Source organism: Notolepis coatsorum (assembly GCF_963971535.1).
Source record: "Notolepis coatsorum genome assembly, chromosome: 16".
Classification (NCBI taxonomy): domain Eukaryota; kingdom Metazoa; phylum Chordata; class Actinopteri; order Aulopiformes; family Paralepididae; genus Notolepis; species Notolepis coatsorum.
Window position 1 is genome coordinate 10779809 of NC_140180.1, and position 21722 is coordinate 10801530.

The window sequence follows — 21722 nt, forward strand, 5'->3', positions numbered from 1 at the left end:
AACTATCGCGCCGCGCCGCCGCCACAACTAGAAACAATGGCCTGGCAAAAAAAATAAAAAATAAAATATAATAAAAAAAATATATAATTCTTTTTTTTTATCTGTGCAGGCCAGGCCACCGGGAAAACTCCCGGTGCTCCCGATGGCCAGTCCGGGCCTGGTCCTCTCCCAGAGGAGAGCGTCAAACACTTTTATGTACTTTTATGCACCTATTTATGGTGTAAATATCTTTATTTATGTAAAGGAAATGACAACATTCAGGTATACCCAGCTGACACAAATATAAGTAAGGGATAATGTATAGCTACGAGGTCATTGTCGCAAAATAATTGACCGACACAGTTTAAAATACCGAGCCGCCTCGGCGACAATGATCGAGTATAGCTATACATTATCCCGCTTATTACATGGCTAACTTACTAACAATATACCTAATTCATTTTACATCGACTCGCAACACTGGTTCTGGCTCCGCTGAGTGCTCGTCGCTCCGCCCCCCAGCAGCTTCCCCGGCAGCCGGCAGTGTCTGATTGCACTGATGTCAGTGGGCTTGATTGCGAACAGCTGCACACAGCGGTCATTATTGCTCTGCAGAGGTCCGTTATCGGGTAATATCGGACCTCTGACGCGCGCTATTGACCAATCACAAGCAAGCATTTCGGCGAATGTGAAAACGCCATGTAATAATGGAATATAATGCAGTGAGGCTCTCAGGTCAGGTGTTCTGTATTGCTTTCAGATATTGTATTTGTATTTGTATTTGTATCATTATATATAGTTACAGGTAAGAAGGCTATAAAATAGTTTTGACCCCCTTATTCTTTACCACGGGAGGGGGGGGGGGGTTATATTAGCTATATTTTCTGAGGGGGACAGATTGACCTCTTCTCAATATTGAGGGGACACGTCCCCTGTAAACCCTCTCCCCTAAATCCACGCCTACACTATGTAGTCAGTCACACTCCTGTACTGTACCTACATTAAACATCTATGTGTATTCTATGTATTTATTATTATTATTATTATTATTTTTATAAAAGGTATGAGTCAACCACTACAAGCAAAGCAACAGTTGTGATAGGACTAGGAGGATCAAGAAAAGAGAAAAGCAACTGTTGTGATAGGACTAGGAGGATCAAGAAAAGAGAAAAGCAACTGTTGTGATAGGACTAGGAGGATCAAGAAAAGAGAAAAGCAACTGTTGTGATAGGACTAGGAGGATCAAGAAAAGAGAAAAGCAACTGTTGTGATTGGAGGTTCAAGAAAAGAGAAAAGCAACTGTTGTGATTGGAGGATCAAGAAAAGAGGGCGGGGCTTGAGATAGGTAAATTCAACGAGACAGGGCTAGATCCACAAAGAATGGATTGCACGGTGCTAGTTGCATTATAAATTGAAAATGGGGACCCTGGTGTAAACAAGACGAAAGTCTTTCTCTGGTCTGCATCCCCTTAACAATTGTGTGTATTGAGCCGTACTGTATTCTACCCATTCTACAATCTGTTAATAAAAGTTTCAATCAATCAAATTTGTATACTGGGGCGCCCCAGTGGCGAACCACATAGCGCGCTCAGCCGCGACACGGCCAACCCGGGTTCGACTCCCGAACCCGTCGTTATTTGCCGAATGTCTTCCCCCCACTCTGTCTCCCATTCCTCCTCTGTCTCTCTGTACTGGTCTGCCCAGTAGAAATAAAGCGATAAAACGGCAAAAAAGAAATCTTAAAAAAAAAATCTTAAAAAGAAAAATGTGTATACTGGACACTGTCAGCAGCAATATTAAACATCAAAGACAATAACAGATTGACTATCTCTTTAATGGCACAGATAAAATGATTAAAATGTTTCCATGAGACAAAAAGGACATTTGCTTCAATGTGACAAATTATTTTCAACCCTAAATGACGATAGACTGTACAAGATTGTCGATACAAAGATTACCAATAACGTTTTGTACATTTCAACGACAGCACATATAAATATCTTACATGGATACGTAAATGTGATATTTGCTACATAGCTTACATTGTGACTATAAGAGGAAATGTAATTTGATGATGCGATTATTCTCTTCTTTTTGGATAATCTTAACTCGTATCAATCACATATTGTATAATAATGCCCAATTGTATGAAAACAATCATGCTGGAAAAAAAAACAATAAATTACAAACACGCTTCGCCTTACAGAATCTCGAGACGACTTCTTAGGGTATACACTTGTGTGTGGGTCAACTGGCCTATCTCAAGCCCGCCCTCTTTTCCTCTATCCTCCAATCACAACTGTCGCTTCCCTCGGACACAACCGTTTGTCCGAGGAAAGTGACAGCTGTGATTGGAGGATCAAGAGGGGGCGGGCCTTGAGATAGGTCTGTCATTTGCGGGGAGACACTGTGTATATGGTCCGACACATCTCCCAAAATGAAATATGATTAGTTTAATTTCAACACAGGGGTTATTTCAGTCCATCAACCTACTGTATAGTAGTGACAAGTGCATGTATACAGGGCTTATTCTATATCTGGCAGTCCGTTAGCTTTGACACGTTAACACTTAACACAGGCTAATAACACACAGAAAACAACAAGGAGACGAAAGTCAATTTGAGGACAACCGTTTTCACAGAGAAATAGTAATGAATGAGGCCAGGAGAGAAAGACAGACTCCAGGATGTGACGACGTCACACTCGGAAATAGAAGGACACATCTTTCCGGAGACGTTTCAAAAGACATACAGGGGAGCGTGGCTTTTTCTTTCAAACATCTCTGGGAGGTTTTCCAAGACCACGTCCCTGAAGATCCCTTTAAAGGTAGAGTCTGTAACGCCATCAAACAGCGACCGCTAGGCGAAAGAGCCCCCCCCCCCCCCCCCCCCCGATTAATATTACACTTTGTTTACATTTTCTTTTTGTTTGCGTGTGATGTGTGGGGTTGGAGTGGAGTGGAGTGGGGGATAGGGGGAGGGGTTGCTAATGTTGGCATTACCTCAAAAAACCTACCTGGGAAAAAGTCACAGTATAACAAGTTACTATATAACTATATATATAATATACATACCATAATCTAGCTATATCACTTATTATATGGGACTGTGGTTTTCTCCAGACCTCTCTTTACAGAATCTAAGGTGTGACTATAGTAATAGCAACTCCAACCCACACACCAGACAAAAACAAAACATTTGCAATTGACGTCGCTACAGATTCTACCTGTAAATCGAGTGTCGCGATTTGAGCAGTCGAAGGCATATTAGGTCATTTTTACACAGTTTTCATATAGTGGTCAGATTCATAAACACACAGGAAAAAAACAACAACATGGCCACCTGAGAATTAAAAGAACGAAGTTGGGACAGGAACTCTGTTGTGATTGGCTGTCCACAAAAGAAGTCCACTGTGATTGGTTGTCCGTAAAAGAAGTCTGCTGTGATTGGCTTGGCCGGTCTGAACGTACCTATCACGGGGCAGGCAGTACGTTTGTCCCGCCTCCCACCACCACACGCCAGCCTTGGTTACAACTCATAGAGATTATTGGAACCAACAATCCAAGCAAATTACAAAAAAAAAGAAATTAAATGTCACTGAAGCAATTCCAAATAGAATATTCGACAAGCTACTGTATTTGTTGCCAAGTAAAATATTTCAATACTACCAATTTAAAGGAACATTGAGGGACTTTTGGATCTGTACAGTTGCATTATGTTTCACTCTCCATTATCTGCTGTACTTCTTCTAATCTGTCGTCGCTGTAGTGCAAGACAAAGGCCAATGTGATCACAGCCATAATTGCCATCATTAAAATAATTTTTTAAAGATGAGAACCGATGGGTTCCAAGATTCTAGGTTTTAAAACACTTTACATATTCACATTTGTCTAGTATCTCTGCTAGTTTTTCCTTTGCCAACTTTGTGTTTATGTGGACCCATGGGTTGACCTGGGTAGAATGAGTAAAGCGTGCTTCATTTTCTTCCCTAAATGCGCCAGGTGGGTGGAGTCCTAACAATACCATAGTAGGTGATTTCAATGTCTTCAAAACCAAGATTTCCAAACCTGAGGAGGTACTTTCATTAGATTGTCCATCTTATCAATAGTGTGTCAGTAACTGGTCAACAGTCTCTCAGCTGTCATCAGGAGGTAATCAGGTGTTGGCCAAACTGCAAACATAATTTATAACTCATAATCTACAACTCATAATCTATAACTCGTAATCTATAACTCATAATCTATATTTAATACAATTATGTTTACAAACCGATCCCTCACCTTAACCATTCTTGCTACCTACAAATTAACAGTAAATTGTTGAAAGTCTTGTTGAAACGACAGTCTACTGATGGGGAGTTGAAAGTGTAGATACTGCCCACAGACAACCGACAGACAACTGACAGACAACTGTTTTTCCAGCAAAACATGGGAGACATTTGGATGATTCTTTGGCTTCTTTTTGAGAGTGTTCTTCTGAGCTGTGAATATGTTTCTATACTGTATTACAATGTACAGGTCCAAAAATCCCAAACCCATATCTTCTAATCTTCAATCGTAGTTAATTACATTTGTACAGCACTCACAGTGCTTCAGTACGGGGGGGGGGGGTATAACGACAAATCATCCACCCTGAATGACTTTTTCTTCCATTATATGGCTCTAAATTGTGTTGATTATGCAAAAAAATACTGATATCAATTCAATTATAATAAGCGACAGCTCCAAACATATTTCATGTTCTGTATCCAAAGACGAATTCTGATTGTAACAGTTTTTTTCTCTTAACCCTTTCACTACCACACTACAGAAGGTTAACCCTTTCACGACCACACTACGGAGGGTCTGTAGTGTGGTCGTGAAAGGGTTCACCTTCTGTAGTGTGGTTGTGAAAGGGTTAACCCTTTGCTGCGTGGCAGTGAATCAGCGTTAACCTTGGTTCCAGAGCAGGACCCTTTCCCCACACTTCATCACTTCATCACATACAAGAGTGAGAGACGCCAGATGCCTCCACGGGGTCTCTCCGTGTGTCGTCCGCGGATTGGAAACAGTTTCTCCGTTCACTCACAGAACGTCTCCCGTCGGAGTCTCTTTCGTTGGGATTCCTGTGTTTGCCGGCCGGGCCGTCGATACGCCGACCCTTCTCCCTCCTGGCCTCCTCGCGTCCCATAACAAGGCAGGCAGGGAGTCGGTTACACGGACGAAAATCCACGAAATCTGGAAACAATCTTTTCTCCGAGGCACTGTTTTACACCGAGAAGCCGTCCGCAGACCTGGAGAGGTGGAACGTTTTGACAAGAGAGAGAGAGAGAGAGACTCGATATCCTTGATCTGACCTCGGCCTCTCTCTCTCTCTCTCTCAGTCGGTGAGCGCCATCCAAGGCCACGAAGGGAGAGAGAGGGCAATGTTTTCAAAAGAAGTGGAAGAGTCTTTCAAACGAGACAGAGCCCCCCTCAGTACACTCACTTATCCAAGACAGAAGCTAAGAATTACTACTGTGACGTACAGTAACGGACGTTATCCCGCGCGAGCTGGTTTGAAGTTCAGTTCAGCCGCTTTGCCAGAGATAATCTACAAGGAGAAGTCCAACGACGCTATCGATCGGAAGTTCAGTTTGACGTGACGTAATTCTCATTGATAAAAGTACTCCCCCCCCCCCCACCCATATTTAGCAGCCGGACCAGATATCCAAAACCCACTGTCGGTCCGCCGAAAAAGCAGAACCACGGTTCCGTGTGGCTCAGACGGTTGGATCGTTTTAAGTAGTGGTGTTGTTGCCAGAGCTGTAGCTAAACTGAAAGGCTTGCGTTCTACTAAAAACCAAGGCCTGAGACATATAGTTCTCTATGAATCACTTTGGGTCAAATAGTCCTGTAAATGTAAATAGACCGATATGATCACATTCCGCACATGTGTGTGTGTGTGTGTGTGTGTGTGTGTGTGTGTGTGTGTGTGTGTGTGTGTGTGTGTATCTATGTGTACACAAGTCCGTTTGGTTTCCAGCTGGGTAAAATGCCACGTGCCTTGGGGTGGAAGTTGTATCCAAGGTACTTTGTGAAGGAAAAAGAAGAGACAGGCACATCTCTTAGCACTCTTAGGGAGAGCGCCGCATGGCAGCGAGAGCTGGTGGATGTCTTTGGAGGTATTTGCTGTGCTTGTGAGGCGTATCATGGCCCTCTCTATGGCTCCCAGAGAGGCGATGAATTGAAAAGAACATGGATTGTACATTTCTCTGGATGGGCTCCCAGTGCCAGTACCCCAGGCAGGCAGAACTCCTGGGCGAAAGAAGCTTCTCTGCGGCACCTCTTCTGTCTTCAGTCCCTCTACAATATTGTACTGTTTAACGACTCCAGAGTTCATATTTAGCAAGATGGAAAAGGCACCCCCCCCCCCCACAAAAAAAAAAAAAAAAAAAGGGAAAACTCAACAGAATTTGTACCATTTTACTCTAAGATTCTAGACTGAAGCCAAGGCAGCTCTTCCGTGGGCAGCTCTGCCAGGCAGCAGTGCGGCCCACCGCTGCTATCGACTGACGGGGGGATGAAACGCTGGTTCATACAGCAACCCGTACGTCCGGTTCTGTACGGAAGAAGCAGGCGTGTGTGTTTGTAGCGGCTCGAGTCTGTCGTGTGTCGGAAGGCACGATGTTCTGACGGACGGACGGACGGGGACCAAGGATCGGGAGGAGGACGACAAGCCGGGCTAACCGCGTCCCCGTGACGCCGCTAACACTGGTAGTGGATGTGCTGGTGCTGGTGCACCTTGCCATCCACGTGCGAGTGTGTGTGCGTGTGTATGTCCGTGTAGATCTTGGGGTAGACCTTGTTGTTGGGGGGGGGGGGGCGCGCCCCCCTGCTGCGCCAGGAGCAGCTGCTGCTGCTGCTGCTGCTGCTGGTGGGCGATGTAGTCCTCGTACGAGAGGCAGTCCTTGTCCCCCCCGCCGCCGCCGCCGGCCGCTTGCTGAGGGGCGGGGCAGGCCCTGTCGCGGCCGGCCCCCGGGGGGCGCTGCTGGGGGGCGGGCACCGCGGCGGCGGAGGAGGAGGAGGAGGAGGTGGAGGAGGAAGAGGAGGAGGAGGAGGAGGAAGAGGTGGAGCAGGTGCGTTTGGATTGGCAGAACCAGAGGAGGGCGGTGCCCAGGATGAAGGCCACGCCCGCCGGGATGCCGATGATGACGGGCCACGGGAGGCTGGGGGCCGTCGCCGTGGGGACAGGAGGGAGGTAGGGCTTCAGGTCTGGGGGGGGGGGGGGGGGGAGAGAGAGGACATTATCAAATCAAATCAAATCAAATGTATGTGTAAGGCCCGACGACACACGTTAATGTTTCACGACGCGTCTTCTGTAAACAAGTCAAGAAGAAACATCACAATAGATCAAGATTTTTTTTTTTTTTAAATAAATGCGAACACTCCCAGACGTACCCCTCCACGCGAAGGTAAGGAAAAACTCACAGAAACCTAGCAATAGGAAAAAATGCACCACAGGCAATGTGGAGGAGAGAAACCTTAGAAGGGCCGTTCAAGGGGGGGGGGGGGGGGGTCTCCCTTCTTAGATGTCGGTGAGAGTAGTGTTGCAATAAAACAGGTGAAACAGTTGGTAAGCATGTACACATTATGTGTAATGAAACACAGATAAGTGCATGCGATAGCAACTGAACATTATCTATCAGAATATCTTTATTTGATCATTTGTTCAAATTGATCTGCTCCCTATAACACCAGAGCTGCTCACCATATCTCACTAGATGTTCCCAGCAGTTGGAACAGGATGCGAAAGACTTTGAAAAAAATGTATCCCCCTCACTACTTTTAAAGACTCACACGCCTGCAGCTGTCACCCAGCCTTTTAACTGTAATCGGTCTGTTCTGCTTCATGTATTACTACATACCTTGTAATTTAATTTGGTTGTTTGTTTGACGTGTGTTTTAATTATTTCCCTTACCTCTGTGATGCATGTATCATCTTTCTCTTTTCTATTTTATTTCATTTCGTCCCGTTTCCCCGTTACCCTTCGAGGGGTCCTTTCGTCCTTCTCACCAGGCCGTCATTGTAAATAAGAATTAGTTCTTAATTTTTTTTTTTTTTTTTTTTGTAATTTTGGTTTTTCCGAATTTTTATGCCGTTATGTCGTTATGCCAATTCCCAACTCCCTTCCTGGTTGTTGCGCACTTCCCCTACTGTTGGTCCGGGAGGCCGGAGACTATCACATGCTTTCCTCCGACACATGTGCAGCCAGCCTGGCAGCGCAGATTCTCACCGGGAGAGTGTAACGTGTGGAAGGTCACACTACCTCCCTCCAGATCCTACCTTCGCTGAGCAGGCGCCCCGACCGAACTGTAGGAGTATTTTTCTGTTTACAACGCCCAGGACCCACCCATCAGTTTTCCCACCCTCTAATACTGCCAATTGATTTAGTACGGACGACCAGCCAAACTGAAAACAATGTGGAGCGCTGGGATCCGAACACGCGAACCCAGCGTCTCCACATTGGTGGCGAGTGCCTTGCCCACTACACCACCTAGCCGGCCCTAAATTCTTTTTCTTAATTGACCTGCCTGGTTAAATAAAAGTTAGATAACATTTTCTAAATTGAAATACCAGATGAATGCATAACAGACGAATATGAGGGAGGTACTGTAGGTCCTTGGGTGTCTGGGAGTCTCTCACGCACACGCACACACACGCACACGCACACGCACACACACACACACACACAGACCTGGCAGCACGGTGAGGTATGCGCTCCTGAAGCTGTAGCCCATGGTGTTGGCCCCCAGGCAGATGTACATGCCAGCGTCCTCCTCCTTGGCTCTGGTGATCAGCAGCTTGTTGAGGTAGGAGCCATCGGGCCGCGACCAGACCTCCCCCGTGGGCAGCACCACGAAGCGATGGTCCCCCACCTGCAGAAGAACCAACAACACACTGTTTTAACACTGTTTAGAACCAGGCGATGGCCCCCCACCTGCAGAAGAACCAACAACACAGTGTTTTAACACTGTTTAGAACCAGGCGATGGCCCCCCCACCTGCAGAAGAACCAACAACACACTGTTTTAACACTGTTTAGAACCAGGCGATGGCCCCCCACCTGCAGAAGAACCAACAACACACTGTTTTAACACTGTTTAGAACCAGGCGATGGCCCCCCACCTGCAGAAGAACCAACAACACACTGTTTTAACACTGTTTAGAACCAGGCGATGGCCCCCCACCTGCAGAAGAACCAACAACACACTGTTTTAACACTGTTTAGAACCAGGCGATGGCCCCCCACCTGCAGAAGAACCAACAACACACTGTTTTAACACTGTTTAGAACCAGGCGATGGTCCCCCACCTGCAGAAGAACCACAACACACTGTTTTAACACTGTTTAGAACCAGGCGATGGCCCCCCACCTGCAGAAGAACCAACAACACACTGTTTTAACACTGTTTAGAACCAGGCGATGGCCCCCCCACCTGCAGAAGAACCAACAACACACTGTTTTAACACTGTTTAGAACCAGGCGATGGCCCCCCACCTGCAGAAGAACCAACAACACACTGTTTTAACACTGTTTAGAACCAGGCGATGGTCCCCCACCTGCAGAAGAACCAACAACACAGTGTTTTAACACTGTTTAGAACCAGGCGATGGCCCCCCCACCTGCAGAAGAACCAACAACACACTGTTTTAACACTGTTTAGAACCAGGCGATGGCCCCCCCACCTGCAGAAGAACCAACAACACACTGTTTTAACACTGTTTAGAACCAGGCGATGGCCCCCCACCTGCAGAAGAACCAACAACACACTGTTTTAACACTGTTTAGAACCAGGCGATGGTCCCCCACCTGCAGAAGAACCAACAACACAGTGTTTTAACACTGTTTAGAACCAGGCGATGGCCCCCCACCTGCAGAAGAATCAACAACACAGTGTTTTAACACTGTTTAGAACCAGGCGATGGCCCCCCACCTGCAGAAGAACCAACAACACAGTGTTTTAATACTGTTTAGAACCAGGCGATGGCCCCCCACCTGCAGAAGAACCAACAACACAGTGTTTTAACACTGTTTAGAACCAGGCGATGGCCCCCCACCTGCAGAAGAACCAACAACACAGTGTTTTAACACTGTTTAGAACCAGGCGATGGCCCCCCACCTGCAGAAGAACCAACAACACACTGTTTTAACACTGTTTAGAACCAGGCGATGGCCCCCCACCTGCAGAAGAACCAACAACACAGTGTTTTAACACTGTTTAGAACCAGACGATGGCCCCCCACCTGCAGAAGAACCAACAACACAGTGTTTTAACACTGTTTAGAACCAGGCGATGGCCCCCCCACCTGCAGAAGAACCACAACACAGTGTTTTAACACTGTTTAGAACCAGGCGATGGCCCCCCCACCTGCAGAAGAACCAACAACACAGTGTTTTAACACTGTTTAGAACCAGGCGATGGCCCCCCACCTGCAGAGGAACCACAACACAGTGTTTTAACACTGTTTAGAACCAGGCGATGGCCCCCCACCTGCAGAAGAACCACAACACAGTGTTTTAACACTGTTTAGAACCAGGCGATGGCCCCCCACCTGCAGAAGAACCACAACACAGTGTTTTAACACTGTTTAGAACCAGGCGATGGCCCCCCACCTGCAGAGGAACCAACAACACAGTGTTTTAACACTGTTTAGAACCAGGCGATGGCCCCCCACCTGCAGAAGAACCAACAACACAGTGTTTTAACACTGTTTAGAACCAGGCGATGGCCCCCCACCTGCAGAAGAACCAACAACACAGTGTTTTAACACTGTTTAGAACCAGGCGATGGCCCCCCACCTGCAGAAGAACCACAACACAGTGTTTTAACACTGTTTAGAACCAGGCAATGGCCCCCCACCTGCAGAAGAACCAACAACACAGTGTTTTAACACTGTTTAGAACCAGGCGATGGCCCCCCACCTGCAGAAGAACCAACAACACAGTGTTTTAACACTGTTTAGAACCAGGCGATGGCCCCCCACCTGCAGAAGAACCAACAACACAGTGTTTTAACACTGTTTAGAACCAGGCGATGGCCCCCCCACCTGCAGAAGAACCACAACACAGTGTTTTAACACTGTTTAGAACCAGGCGATGGCCCCCCCACCTGCAGAAGAACCAACAACACAGTGTTTTAACACTGTTTAGAACCAGGCGATGGCCCCCCACCTGCAGAGGAACCACAACACAGTGTTTTAACACTGTTTAGAACCAGGCGATGGCCCCCCACCTGCAGAAGAACCACAACACAGTGTTTTAACACTGTTTAGAACCAGGCGATGGCCCCCCACCTGCAGAAGAACCACAACACAGTGTTTTAACACTGTTTAGAACCAGGCGATGGCCCCCCACCTGCAGAGGAACCAACAACACAGTGTTTTAACACTGTTTAGAACCAGGCGATGGCCCCCCACCTGCAGAAGAATCAACAACACACTGTTTTAACACTGTTTAGAACCAGGCGATGGCCCCCCACCTGCAGAAGAATCAACAACACAGTGTTTTAACACTGTTTAGAACCAGGCGATGGCCCCCCACCTGCAGAAGAATCAACAACACAGTGTTTTAACACTGTTTAGAACCAGGCGATGGCCCCCCACCTGCAGAGGAACCAAGACCAGTCATTTGAAGGAAACACATAGTTTTAACACTGTTTAGAATGGCCAAGAACAGAACATGTACAGTAAAAGCATTTGTTGTGTAGGTAGAACTGTTGTTTTTGTGTGAGTGTGTGTGTGTGTGTGTGTGTGTGTGTGTCTGTGTGCGTATGTGTGCGCATGTGTGCGTGTGTGTGTGTGTATGTGTCAGTCAGATGCAGTCAGAGCTTGGTAAAGCTGCATTCTCCCACTATGCTCCCTTTTTATGGAATACGCTGCAAGTGAAACTTTGTCTAGAGGCACTTCCTACTGTGAATGCTTTTAAAGGTATGCCACGACTAGCCCTTCATGAAACATGTAACTGTTTTACCCGATGCTATTGCTGATCTGATTATGCTTCTTGCCACTGCACAAAAATGGCCTTCTGTGTTTGTGTTTGATTTGTATGTTTTTTGTTTAATGTACTGTATATTCTATATGCCCTGTTTTTATGTTGAAACTTGTTGTGTGCCGTGTTGGTCAGGACTCGCTGGAAGAAGAGATCTTGTATCTCACTGGGACATTCCTGGATAAATAAAGGATAAATAAAATAAATAAAAAGACGTGTGTGTGTGCTGCATGTACCTCGATGGTGGAGTTGAACTTGTTCTCGTCTCCTGGCTCCACCCTCTTCAGCCACTGGATGACGGGCTTGACGTCGCTGCGGACCTTGCACTGGAAGGAGGTGGTTCCCCCGTAGTCCACCGTGGTGTTGACCGGGTGTGTGCCGGTCAGGACGGGCTTGGAGTTGGTACGTTCTACAGGTGGGGGGGGGGGGGGAGAGAGAATACAGATAGATAGGAAGAGAGAGACGAGGAGAAAAATAAATAATTATTGAGCGAACTTCAGTCTCAACACGTTTATGTCAATTTTGCACTTCATTGTAACTAATAGTGAGCTTAGGCGTTCGTATGATTCAAATAATTCCCTGGCTTTAGAGAGACTGACACTTAGACTAATGCCATCAGTAAACGAATGCAACCGGCAGCAACAGCTTCAGAGGAAGCGTGAGAGAGCGCTAGGAAGAAGCGTACTGTAAACTACGGATGAATCGCTCAATCGCTCAAAAGGGGTCGGACCATTTAGCTCAGCTCCTATGGTCCCAGGTTCAAATCCACTGGGCAACACTGGTAGCAATGGTGGGATCTCACTGACCTGTGAATCTGTATCCAGGTTCACGTAGCAACAGGGATGGGATCTCAGTGCCTTAATGCCTTAACCCTGGGAAAGCTCGCGCTTGAACGAAAGAACATATGAGGAAGCACTTCTCTGGGGGAGGACGACTGTCGACTGCTAATGAGTCGGTCACAGTCAACCGGCACCTGCTGACGGGTCTGACCCTTAAGCTCAGCTGGTTAGTGCGGCCCGCCTGTGGATCCTACGCTCCCGGGTTCAAATCCACTGGGCTACACTAACGGAGCTCTGGAACTCATTGTAAACTCAATGCAACCCTCAGCAACTAAAAAGCTCCAACGCCGAGGATAAAAACAAGAGAAGCACGGTGAGAACAGAACAACATACTATGTGCTCTGAAAGCATTTTATTCTTGACGTATCAGCTGTTATTCAGCACTTTACACCCTCGCCTGCCTTTATGGCGTACTGTAGAAACGGTAACTCGCAGTTCTGTCGACGAGCCTTTCTTCGTTTCAGTCCAATACAGACAGGGGGGGAAAAAAGAAGCCACCTGACATTGAAAAGTATCTTTTGTAAACGCTCACAGTGATGTCACGCACATGAAACTTATATAACAGTCAACCCCACCACCCCTTTTTGACGATGAGCAGCTCCAGTCCTTCACCTTGGCCTCATTTCTCTATCAGGACCAATAGAACTTAAAGGGGACATATTTTAGTCCTTTTCAACAAGTTAATATGGGTCTTTGAGGTCCCCTAAACATGTCTGTACTTTTTTTGCTGAAAAAAATAAAACTCAGATTATGCATTCTAGTATGACGCCTCTATACCCCCCTCTGTTTCAGTCCTGTTCTCATTCTAGCAGCCTCTATACCTCTCTGTTTCAGTCCTGTTCTCATTCTAGCAGCCTCTATACCTCTGTTTCAGTCCTGTTCTCATTCTAGCAGCCTCTATACCTCTGTTTCAGTCCTGTTCTCATTCTAGCAGCCTCTATACCTCTCTGTTTCAGTCCTGTTCTCATTCTAGCAGCCTCTATACCTCTCTGTTTCAGTCCTGTTCTCATTCTAGCAGCCTCTATACCTCTGTTTCAGTCCTGTTCTCATTCTAGCAGCCTCTATACCTCTCTGTTTCAGTCCTGTTCTCATTCTATCAGCCTCTATACCTCTGTTTCAGTCCTGTTCTCATTCTAGCAGCCTATATACCTCTCTGTTTCAGTCCTGTTCTCATTCTAGCAGCCTCTATACCTCTCTGTTTCAGTGCTGTTCTCATTCTAGCAGCCTCTATACCTCTGTTTCAGTCCTGTTCTCATTCTAGCAGCCTATATACCTCTCTGTTTCAGTGCTGTTCTCATTCTAGCAGCCTCTATACCCCTCTGTTTCAGTCCTGTTCTCATTCTAGCAGCCTCTATACCTCTGTTTCAGTCCTGTTCTCATTCTAGCAGCCTCTATACCTCTGTTTCAGTGCTGTTCTCATTCTAGCAGCCTCTATACCTCTCTGTTTCAGTCCTGTTATCATTCTAGCAGCCTCTATACCTCTGTTTCAGTCCTGTTCTCATTCTAGCAGTCTCTATACCTCTGTTTCAGTCCTGTTCTCATTCTAGCAGCCTCTATACCTCTCTGTTTCAGTCCTGTTCTCATTCTAGCAGCCTCTATACCTCTGTTTCAGTCCTGTTCTCATTCTAGCAGCCTCTATACCTCTGTTTCAGTCTTGTTCTCATTCTAGCAGCCTATATACCTCTGTTTCAGTCCTGTTCTCATTCAAGCAGCCTCTATACCTCTCTGTTTCAGTCCTGTTCTCATTCTATCAGCCTCTATACATCTCTGTTTCAGTCCTGTTCTCATTCTAGCAGCCTCTATACCCCTCTGTTTCAGTCCAGTTCTCATTCTAGCAGCCTCTATACCTCTCTGTTTCAGTCCTGTTCTCATTCTAGCAGCCTCTATACCCCTCTGTTTCAGTCCTGTTCTCATTCTAGCAGTCTCTATACCTCTGTTTCAGTCCTGTTCTCATTCTAGCAGCCTCTATACCCCTCTGTTTCAGTCCAGTTCTCATTCTAGCAGCCTCTATACCTCTCTGTTTCAGTCCTGTTCTCATTCTAGCAGCCTGTATACCCCTCCGTTTCAGTCCTATTCTCATTCTAGCAGCCTCTATACCTCCGTTTCAGTCCTATTCTCATTCTAGCAGCCTCTATACCCCTCTGTTTCAGTCCTGTTCTCATTCTAGCAGCCTCTATACCTCTCTGTTTCAGTCCTGTTCTCATTCTAGCAGCCTCTATACCCCTCTGTTTCAGTCCTGTTCTCATTCTAGCAGCCTCTATACCTCTGTTTCAGTCCTGTTCTCATTCTAGCAGCCTCTATACCTCTGTTTCAGTCCTGTTCTCATTCTAGCAGCCTCTATACTCCTCTGTTTCACTCCTGTTCTCATTCTAGCAGCCTCTATACCCCTGTTTCAGTCCTGTTCTCATTCTAGCAGCCTCTATACCTCTCTGTTTCAGTCCTGTTCTCATTCTAGCAGCCTCTACCTCTGTTTCAGTCCTGTTCTCAACGGGCTGTTTCTGTGCCTGTAATGAGCGAGCTGCTCAAGCACTGTCTAGCCTGTATTGTTAAATTAAATCAAATAGATCAAACTGTCAAACTAGTTGTTGTGGATCAAATATGCGTCAAGATCCAGCGATATCATATCAAATTTACCATTAAAAGGTTGTCAGAAACACATTTTAGGTTCAACTTTAGGTAGAGAAGATTTACGAGCGCACATAAACACGCGTTATTAACTACGGTGATTTTGGCTGCAATTCTGCGCGGTTCGTTTCAAGAGGGAGGGTTCGTCACAGTTGAACTGTAGAAACAGCACTACGTACATATTTTAACATTTTCTCAGTGTTGAATAACACCCTCCTGTAGAAACAATGTGAAACACAGGAAAAAGGCAATTTTCACAATTGGGCCCCGATTGTCTGCATAACCTTACTGTACAGACGTGCTTTTTTTTTTTTTTTTTTTTTTAAGATGAGTCTCTTTCACCACATACAGTATCTGTGTCTACTTGGGAACAACCGAAGAACTTTAATGGGTAGAAAGAGGCCTTTTCCAGGAGTATCATGATCCTCCACTGTAAGATGGCTGACGAGATACTTTTAAAAAGCTATATCCAATGCCGGCAAACAATGTTTTTGAGAACATTTCATTCTAAGTTGCAGATGTTAAAGGAACACGCCAACATCATGGGAAAATATGCTTAGGTCACTGTCTTCTCCAGAGTCAGACAAGAAGATAGATTATAACAATTTCCTCTCTGTTTGTTCAGTAGAATGCTATCAGACGGCAAGCTAGCCTAGCTTAGCGGATCAGCTAGCCTAGCTTAAAACCTTTTTGCCCAACAGCTAGGCTAGCTCATTTGTGCTAATCTAAGCTATCGTGCAGCCGGATAGCTTTCTACTGAACACATTGCTAGAAGTGCATTTCGCATCATGTTGCCATGTTCCTCACACTGAAATGAGGCCATTGTAAAAGTGTAACCAACTATAGGAGGTTTTCCAACTGCACAACATAAACATTCTAAATAGACCCATTTAGTGTTTGTGCTACTGTAATGTCAACAAACCTGGGTCCAAGCTGTTACCTAGCAACACAATTCCACTGAAATCGTCTGTAAGTAGATTGCATTTGAATTGACCAATAGGCCTACAGCATAATATACACATTGTTTTAGACAAATATGACAAAACCTAAAGGAGCCAGAAACTAAAGATAAAAAAAGAGCCAGAAACTAAAGATAAAAAAAACATCACTTAGAACAAGGTATCTGCGGGTTTAAACTAGTTCAATTTAAGACTTTTTAAGACCTTAAACTTTTTAATACCACTTAGAGCTAAATGTAACACCAATTTCACGACCAAAAACACATAGCAACACTGAACTGGCGACTGCACTGTGCCAGTTTTAATTCTCCTGTGTTCCATACAAGCTCTCGCCAGACGCACCAAGCTACTTAATATTATTTCATCTCCCGACAGCCGGGCTGCCCCCTCCAAAAAAGTGCAAATGAAATCTAAGACTTTAAAAAAGAAATGTAAGGCCTTAAATTGAGAATTATGAGTAGTACTTTTTAAGACTTTTTATTACCCCACTGATACCCTGTAGAAGCAAATGAGTTGTTGCTGCAACTTCTGGCTGAAAGTGACAGCATTGCAGAGCATTAAGTGGAGAGTAACTAGAGAAGCGTTGTCCCTGGTTCCAGGGGTGTAAAAAGTACCCAGAAATTATACTTGTGAAAGTATGGGTACCGTCTCAAAATCGTACTCAAGTAAAAGTCAGAGTATCTGGCTAAAAACACACTTGAGTAAAAGTCTAAAAGTTTCTACTTTTAAATGTACTAAAAAGTAAAAAGTAAAAACTTTTTTTCTGACTGTCTATTCTTCTGATAGCAGGTGTTTAATCAAAGATCCCCTCTTTCTAGTCTTGCACAAGGACCAATCAGCATGGGTATGGGCGGGTTCATTTTCCATTGATGGGGATTTGATTGGCTGTTTTTAAATAAAGTGTAACGTTAACGTTAGTTCGGCCAGAGAAACAAATATACTAATTAAAATAGTTGGACCTGCGAGATTTTGTACTTTGTAGGTCTGCATTTTAAATGTAAGGAGTAAAAAGTATGTTTTTTTTCTCTGAAATGTAATTGAGTAAAAGTACAAGTATACAAACCTAATAATACTAGAGTAAAGTACAAATCCCCCAAAAACAGTACTTAAGTATTGTAACAAAGTACAATTACTCAAGTACTTTACACCCCTGCTGGTTACCCTTGGATACTGTATGTGTTGACAGAACACATACATCTTTAGTAGTCAGTGATTTTTCGTAGCAGCGCGTAGCAACAGCGCTCTCTCAACAGCAAACCACCCTGAGCTAAACCCTGAGACAACCCAAAGAGCTCCGTCTGTGATCTGACCAATCATAGCGTTTAAGTGCTTTTCCTACCAGGGGGAATACGTTTAACTGCTGTTCTCTCTCTCTCTCTCTCTCTCTCTCTCTCTCTCTCTCTCTCTCTCTCTCTCTCTCTCTCTCTCTCTCTCTCTCTCTCTCTCTCTCTCTCTCTCTCTCTCTCTCTCTCTCTCTCTCTCTCTCTCTCTCTCTCCATTCCTCTCTCTCTCTCCATTCCTCTGTGTCCTCTATCTTTATTCCTCTGTCCTCTCCCTCTCTCCATTCCTCTGTGTCCTCTTTCTTTATTCCTCTGTCCTCTCCCTCTCTCCATTCCTCTGTGTCCTCTCTCTTTATTCCTCTGCCCTCTCTCCATTCCTGTGTCCTCTCTCTCTCCATTCCTCTGTCCGCTCTCTCTCTCCATTCCTCTGTGTCCTCTCTCTTTCTCTCTCTCCATTCCTCTGTTCTCTCTCCTCTCTCTCTCTCTCCCTCTCTCCATTCCTGTGTCCTCTCTCTCTCCATTCCTCTGTCCGCTCTCTCTCTCTCTCCATTCCTCTGTGTCCTCTCTCTTTCTCTCTCTCCATTCCTCTGTTCTCTCTCCTCTCTCTCTCTCTCCCTCTCTCCATTCCTGTGTCCTCTATCTCTCCATTCCTCTGTTCTCTCTCCTCTCTCTCTCCATTCCTCTGTTCTCTCTCTTTCTCTCTCTCCATTCCTCTGTTCTCTCTCTTTCTCTCTCTCCATTCCTCTGTTCTCTCTCCTCTCTCTCTCTCTTTCTCTCTCCATTCCTCTGTTCTCTCTCTATCTCTCCATTCCTCTGTTCTCTCTCCTCTCTCTCTCCATTCCTCTGTTCTCTCTCCTCTCTCTCTCTCTCTCTCTCTCTCTCTCTCTCTCTCTCTCTCTCTCTCTCTCTCCATTCCTCTGTTCTCTCTCCCTCTCTCTCTAGACTTCTAACATCTGAAAATATGACTGACAGCTGAGTGAATCTCTACCGATGGAGAAAATGTCACATTTGACACGGGCAGCACCGCGGTTTGATTTACTTCCTTTCTGTGTGTGCGTGTGTGTGTGCATGTAGGTGCGTGTGTGCGTGTGTGTTTGGAAACATGTGTCTCTGAGAAAAGGCTCCAGCTGTACTGTAATCTGTCCCAGATGTGCGCCACAGAGAAAAAGGAGCTAGACTGAAGCACTCAACACACAACCATCACACTCAGCACTGCACAGCTCAACACACACACACACACACGCGCGCACACACGTGCACATACGCACACAATCAGTCAATCAACTCCACAACAAACAGCTCCATGCTAAATCAGCCAACCTCAAAACACAGCCTTCACAGCTTCATATAATGCAACCCAATACACAGAACCACTCAGAGCCAATCATAGCTCACATTCTGGGCTTAACGGTAGAACAACAAGGCCTTGGAAATAACAGCAAAACAGCAGAGCCTCTACTATAACCAGGGTTCCCACAGACATTGCAAAATGAAATTCAAGGACTTTCAAGTACTATCCTAAGCACTATTTTTCATTTTAAAAGGGAATTAAAAAGGATACAATTCACCTTTAAATGCTGTTTTTATAGAAAAAAAAACAATTTCCGACAATTAGTTCCACTTTAAATTAAAAAAAATTCAATTTCTTGATTCAGAACAATTTTATCATGGATGAACAAAACTTTCAATGCGAATGGTTTATTTGAATTTCAAGGACTATTTAAGCACCTTGTTAAAAAATTGAAATTGAAAAAGGAATTCCAGGCCATGACTTTAAAAAAAAAATGTATCAAGCACTTTAAGCACTTCAAGGACCTTGTGCAAACCCTGTATAACAGACAGTCAGGTCAACACTAGTTACACTACTATAGGCCTAACAGACATGACCCGTGCACCCCGATACCTTTTTTACATAATTTAGCCAGTTCTACCCGATCTCATGATAAATCCATTCTATCACCTCCAGTTCTACCCGATCTCATGATAAATCCATTCTATCACCTCCAGTTCTACCCGATCTCATGATAAATCCATTCTATCACCTCCAGTTCTACCCGATCTTGTGATTAATCCATTCTATCACCTCCAGTTCTACCCGATCTCATGATAAATCCATTCTATCACCTCCAGTTCTACCCGATCTCATGATTAATCCATTCTATCACCTCCAGTTCTACCCGATCTCATGATAAATCCATTCTATCACCTCCAGTTCTACCCGATCTCATGATAAATCCATTCTATCACCTCCAGTTCTACCCGATCTTGTGATTAATCCATTCTATCACCTCCAGTTCTACCTGATCTTGTGATTAATCCATTCTATCACCTCCAGTTCTACCCGATCTTGTGATTAATCCATTCTATCACCTCCAGTTCTACCTGATCTTGTGATTAATCCATTCTATCACCTTCAGTTCAACCTGATCTCGTGATAAATCCATTATATCACCTCCAGTTCTACCTGATCTCGGTGATAAATCCATTCTATCACCTCCAGTTCTACCCGATCTTGTGATTAATCCATTCTATCACCTCCAGTTCTACCTGGCTTTTTTACCGATATCCGATATACCTGTACCGATATTGTCCAACTCTTAACACTTTGGTCGCCAGGCTTATATTCATAATAAACCATCCCACGCCAGCTCTATTTGTCTATGGAGAAGTTCCCCTTCTTTGCAGGGCTATAACTTTTTAAATTGTATTGCTAAATTGACATTACTATGGCCCATTCAACGTCAAGTATCTATTGTTCAGGGTGTAGCAACGTTATACTTTTTCATTCACATATTCATACTAAAATACGGTCTAAAGTATAAGTATGTTTTTATCGTTTTCTGCAGCATTCTCCAGAACGTGATTTATAGTCCTAAATGCATTATATTGATGATCAAATACAGTTTGATAGCAATCTGCGCGAGATAAAAAATTTCAAATGGACGTGCTTCTAGAAGTTACTACTTATCATCTGATGGCCAACATTAGATGATTCATCTAGTGTGGGTGATAATCATCAGAGCAGTTTATATCGAACACGTTAAAAAAAAAACGCTGAATCTCCCCGTAGCTTCCTCGTAGCGTTGGGCGATGAGCGTGGAGCAGAAATATTCCTATTATGGGATGTAGAAATATGCGATCCATCTCCAGGTTGTATAATAGTATATACGTCCAAATCATGTTGTTTATCGAGTTATTGGTAACAGATTGCTATCCATTGTGTCTAGCTCGAGTCCTGGGACTATTAGCGAGTGATCGGACCGAATTGGAATGAGCACCAGCTTCCGTTTCCTGTTTCCAGTTTGGGCGATCCGCCGATCGGCCACCAGATGGCGCTCTTGAACCGTTGGAGAGTTGAGAGGGGATCAACAGTAGATCTCAAGTCTCCGGGGGAGAAATATGATTGCGATCACAGATTTTTGAAATATTGATATCAAAGACGTGGTACGGCGTCTTTGGCAGAATGAGCATGGCGGGGAATGACGTGATAAGGCGTTTTTGGCGACCAAAGTGTTCATTTCCGATACCGATATCAACCGATACCGATATATGCAGGGTCCCCCCCCCCCCCCCCCAAAATGGAATAATTTCAGGTAATTAACATTACATATCTCTTGTCGTGGAATTAACACAACATTATGCATACTTTTGACAATAGATAAAATAACAATTCGTTATTACTTGCCTGCCTGGGTAAATAAAGGTTAAATAAATGTAAAAAAAATATATATATTATAAATATATATATTTCTTTGAAAACCGATACCGATATTTTCCCATATTACATTTTAATGCCAATATCGGCCGATAATATCGGTAGGCCGATAATATCGGACATCCCTAATTCTACCCGATCTCATGATAAATCCATTCTATCACCTCCAGTTCTACCTGATCTTGTGATTAATCCATCATGAACACACTTACGTATGACCTCCACCTTGTAGGGTCAGGGTGCTGAACACTATGACCTCCACCTTGTAGGGTCAGGGTGCTGAACACTATGACCTCCACCTTGTAGGGTCAGGGTGCT

The 21722-nt window shown here is 44.8% G+C and overlaps 1 protein-coding gene across 1 annotated transcript in view; it reads right to left on the minus strand.

The window, feature by feature from the left end:
* Window positions 1-6399: 6399 nt before the first annotated feature.
* fgfrl1a (fibroblast growth factor receptor like 1a) overlaps window positions 6400-21722 on the minus strand; it is a 204359-nt gene continuing 189036 nt past the window's right edge. Inside the window, 5 exon segments of the mRNA XM_084331940.1 lie at window positions 6400-6820; window positions 6822-7210; window positions 8695-8875; window positions 12223-12395; window positions 21617-21629. Coding sequence (XP_084188066.1) covers window positions 6704-6820; window positions 6822-7210; window positions 8695-8875; window positions 12223-12395; window positions 21617-21629 — 873 coding nt within the window. The 3' untranslated portion in view covers window positions 6400-6703.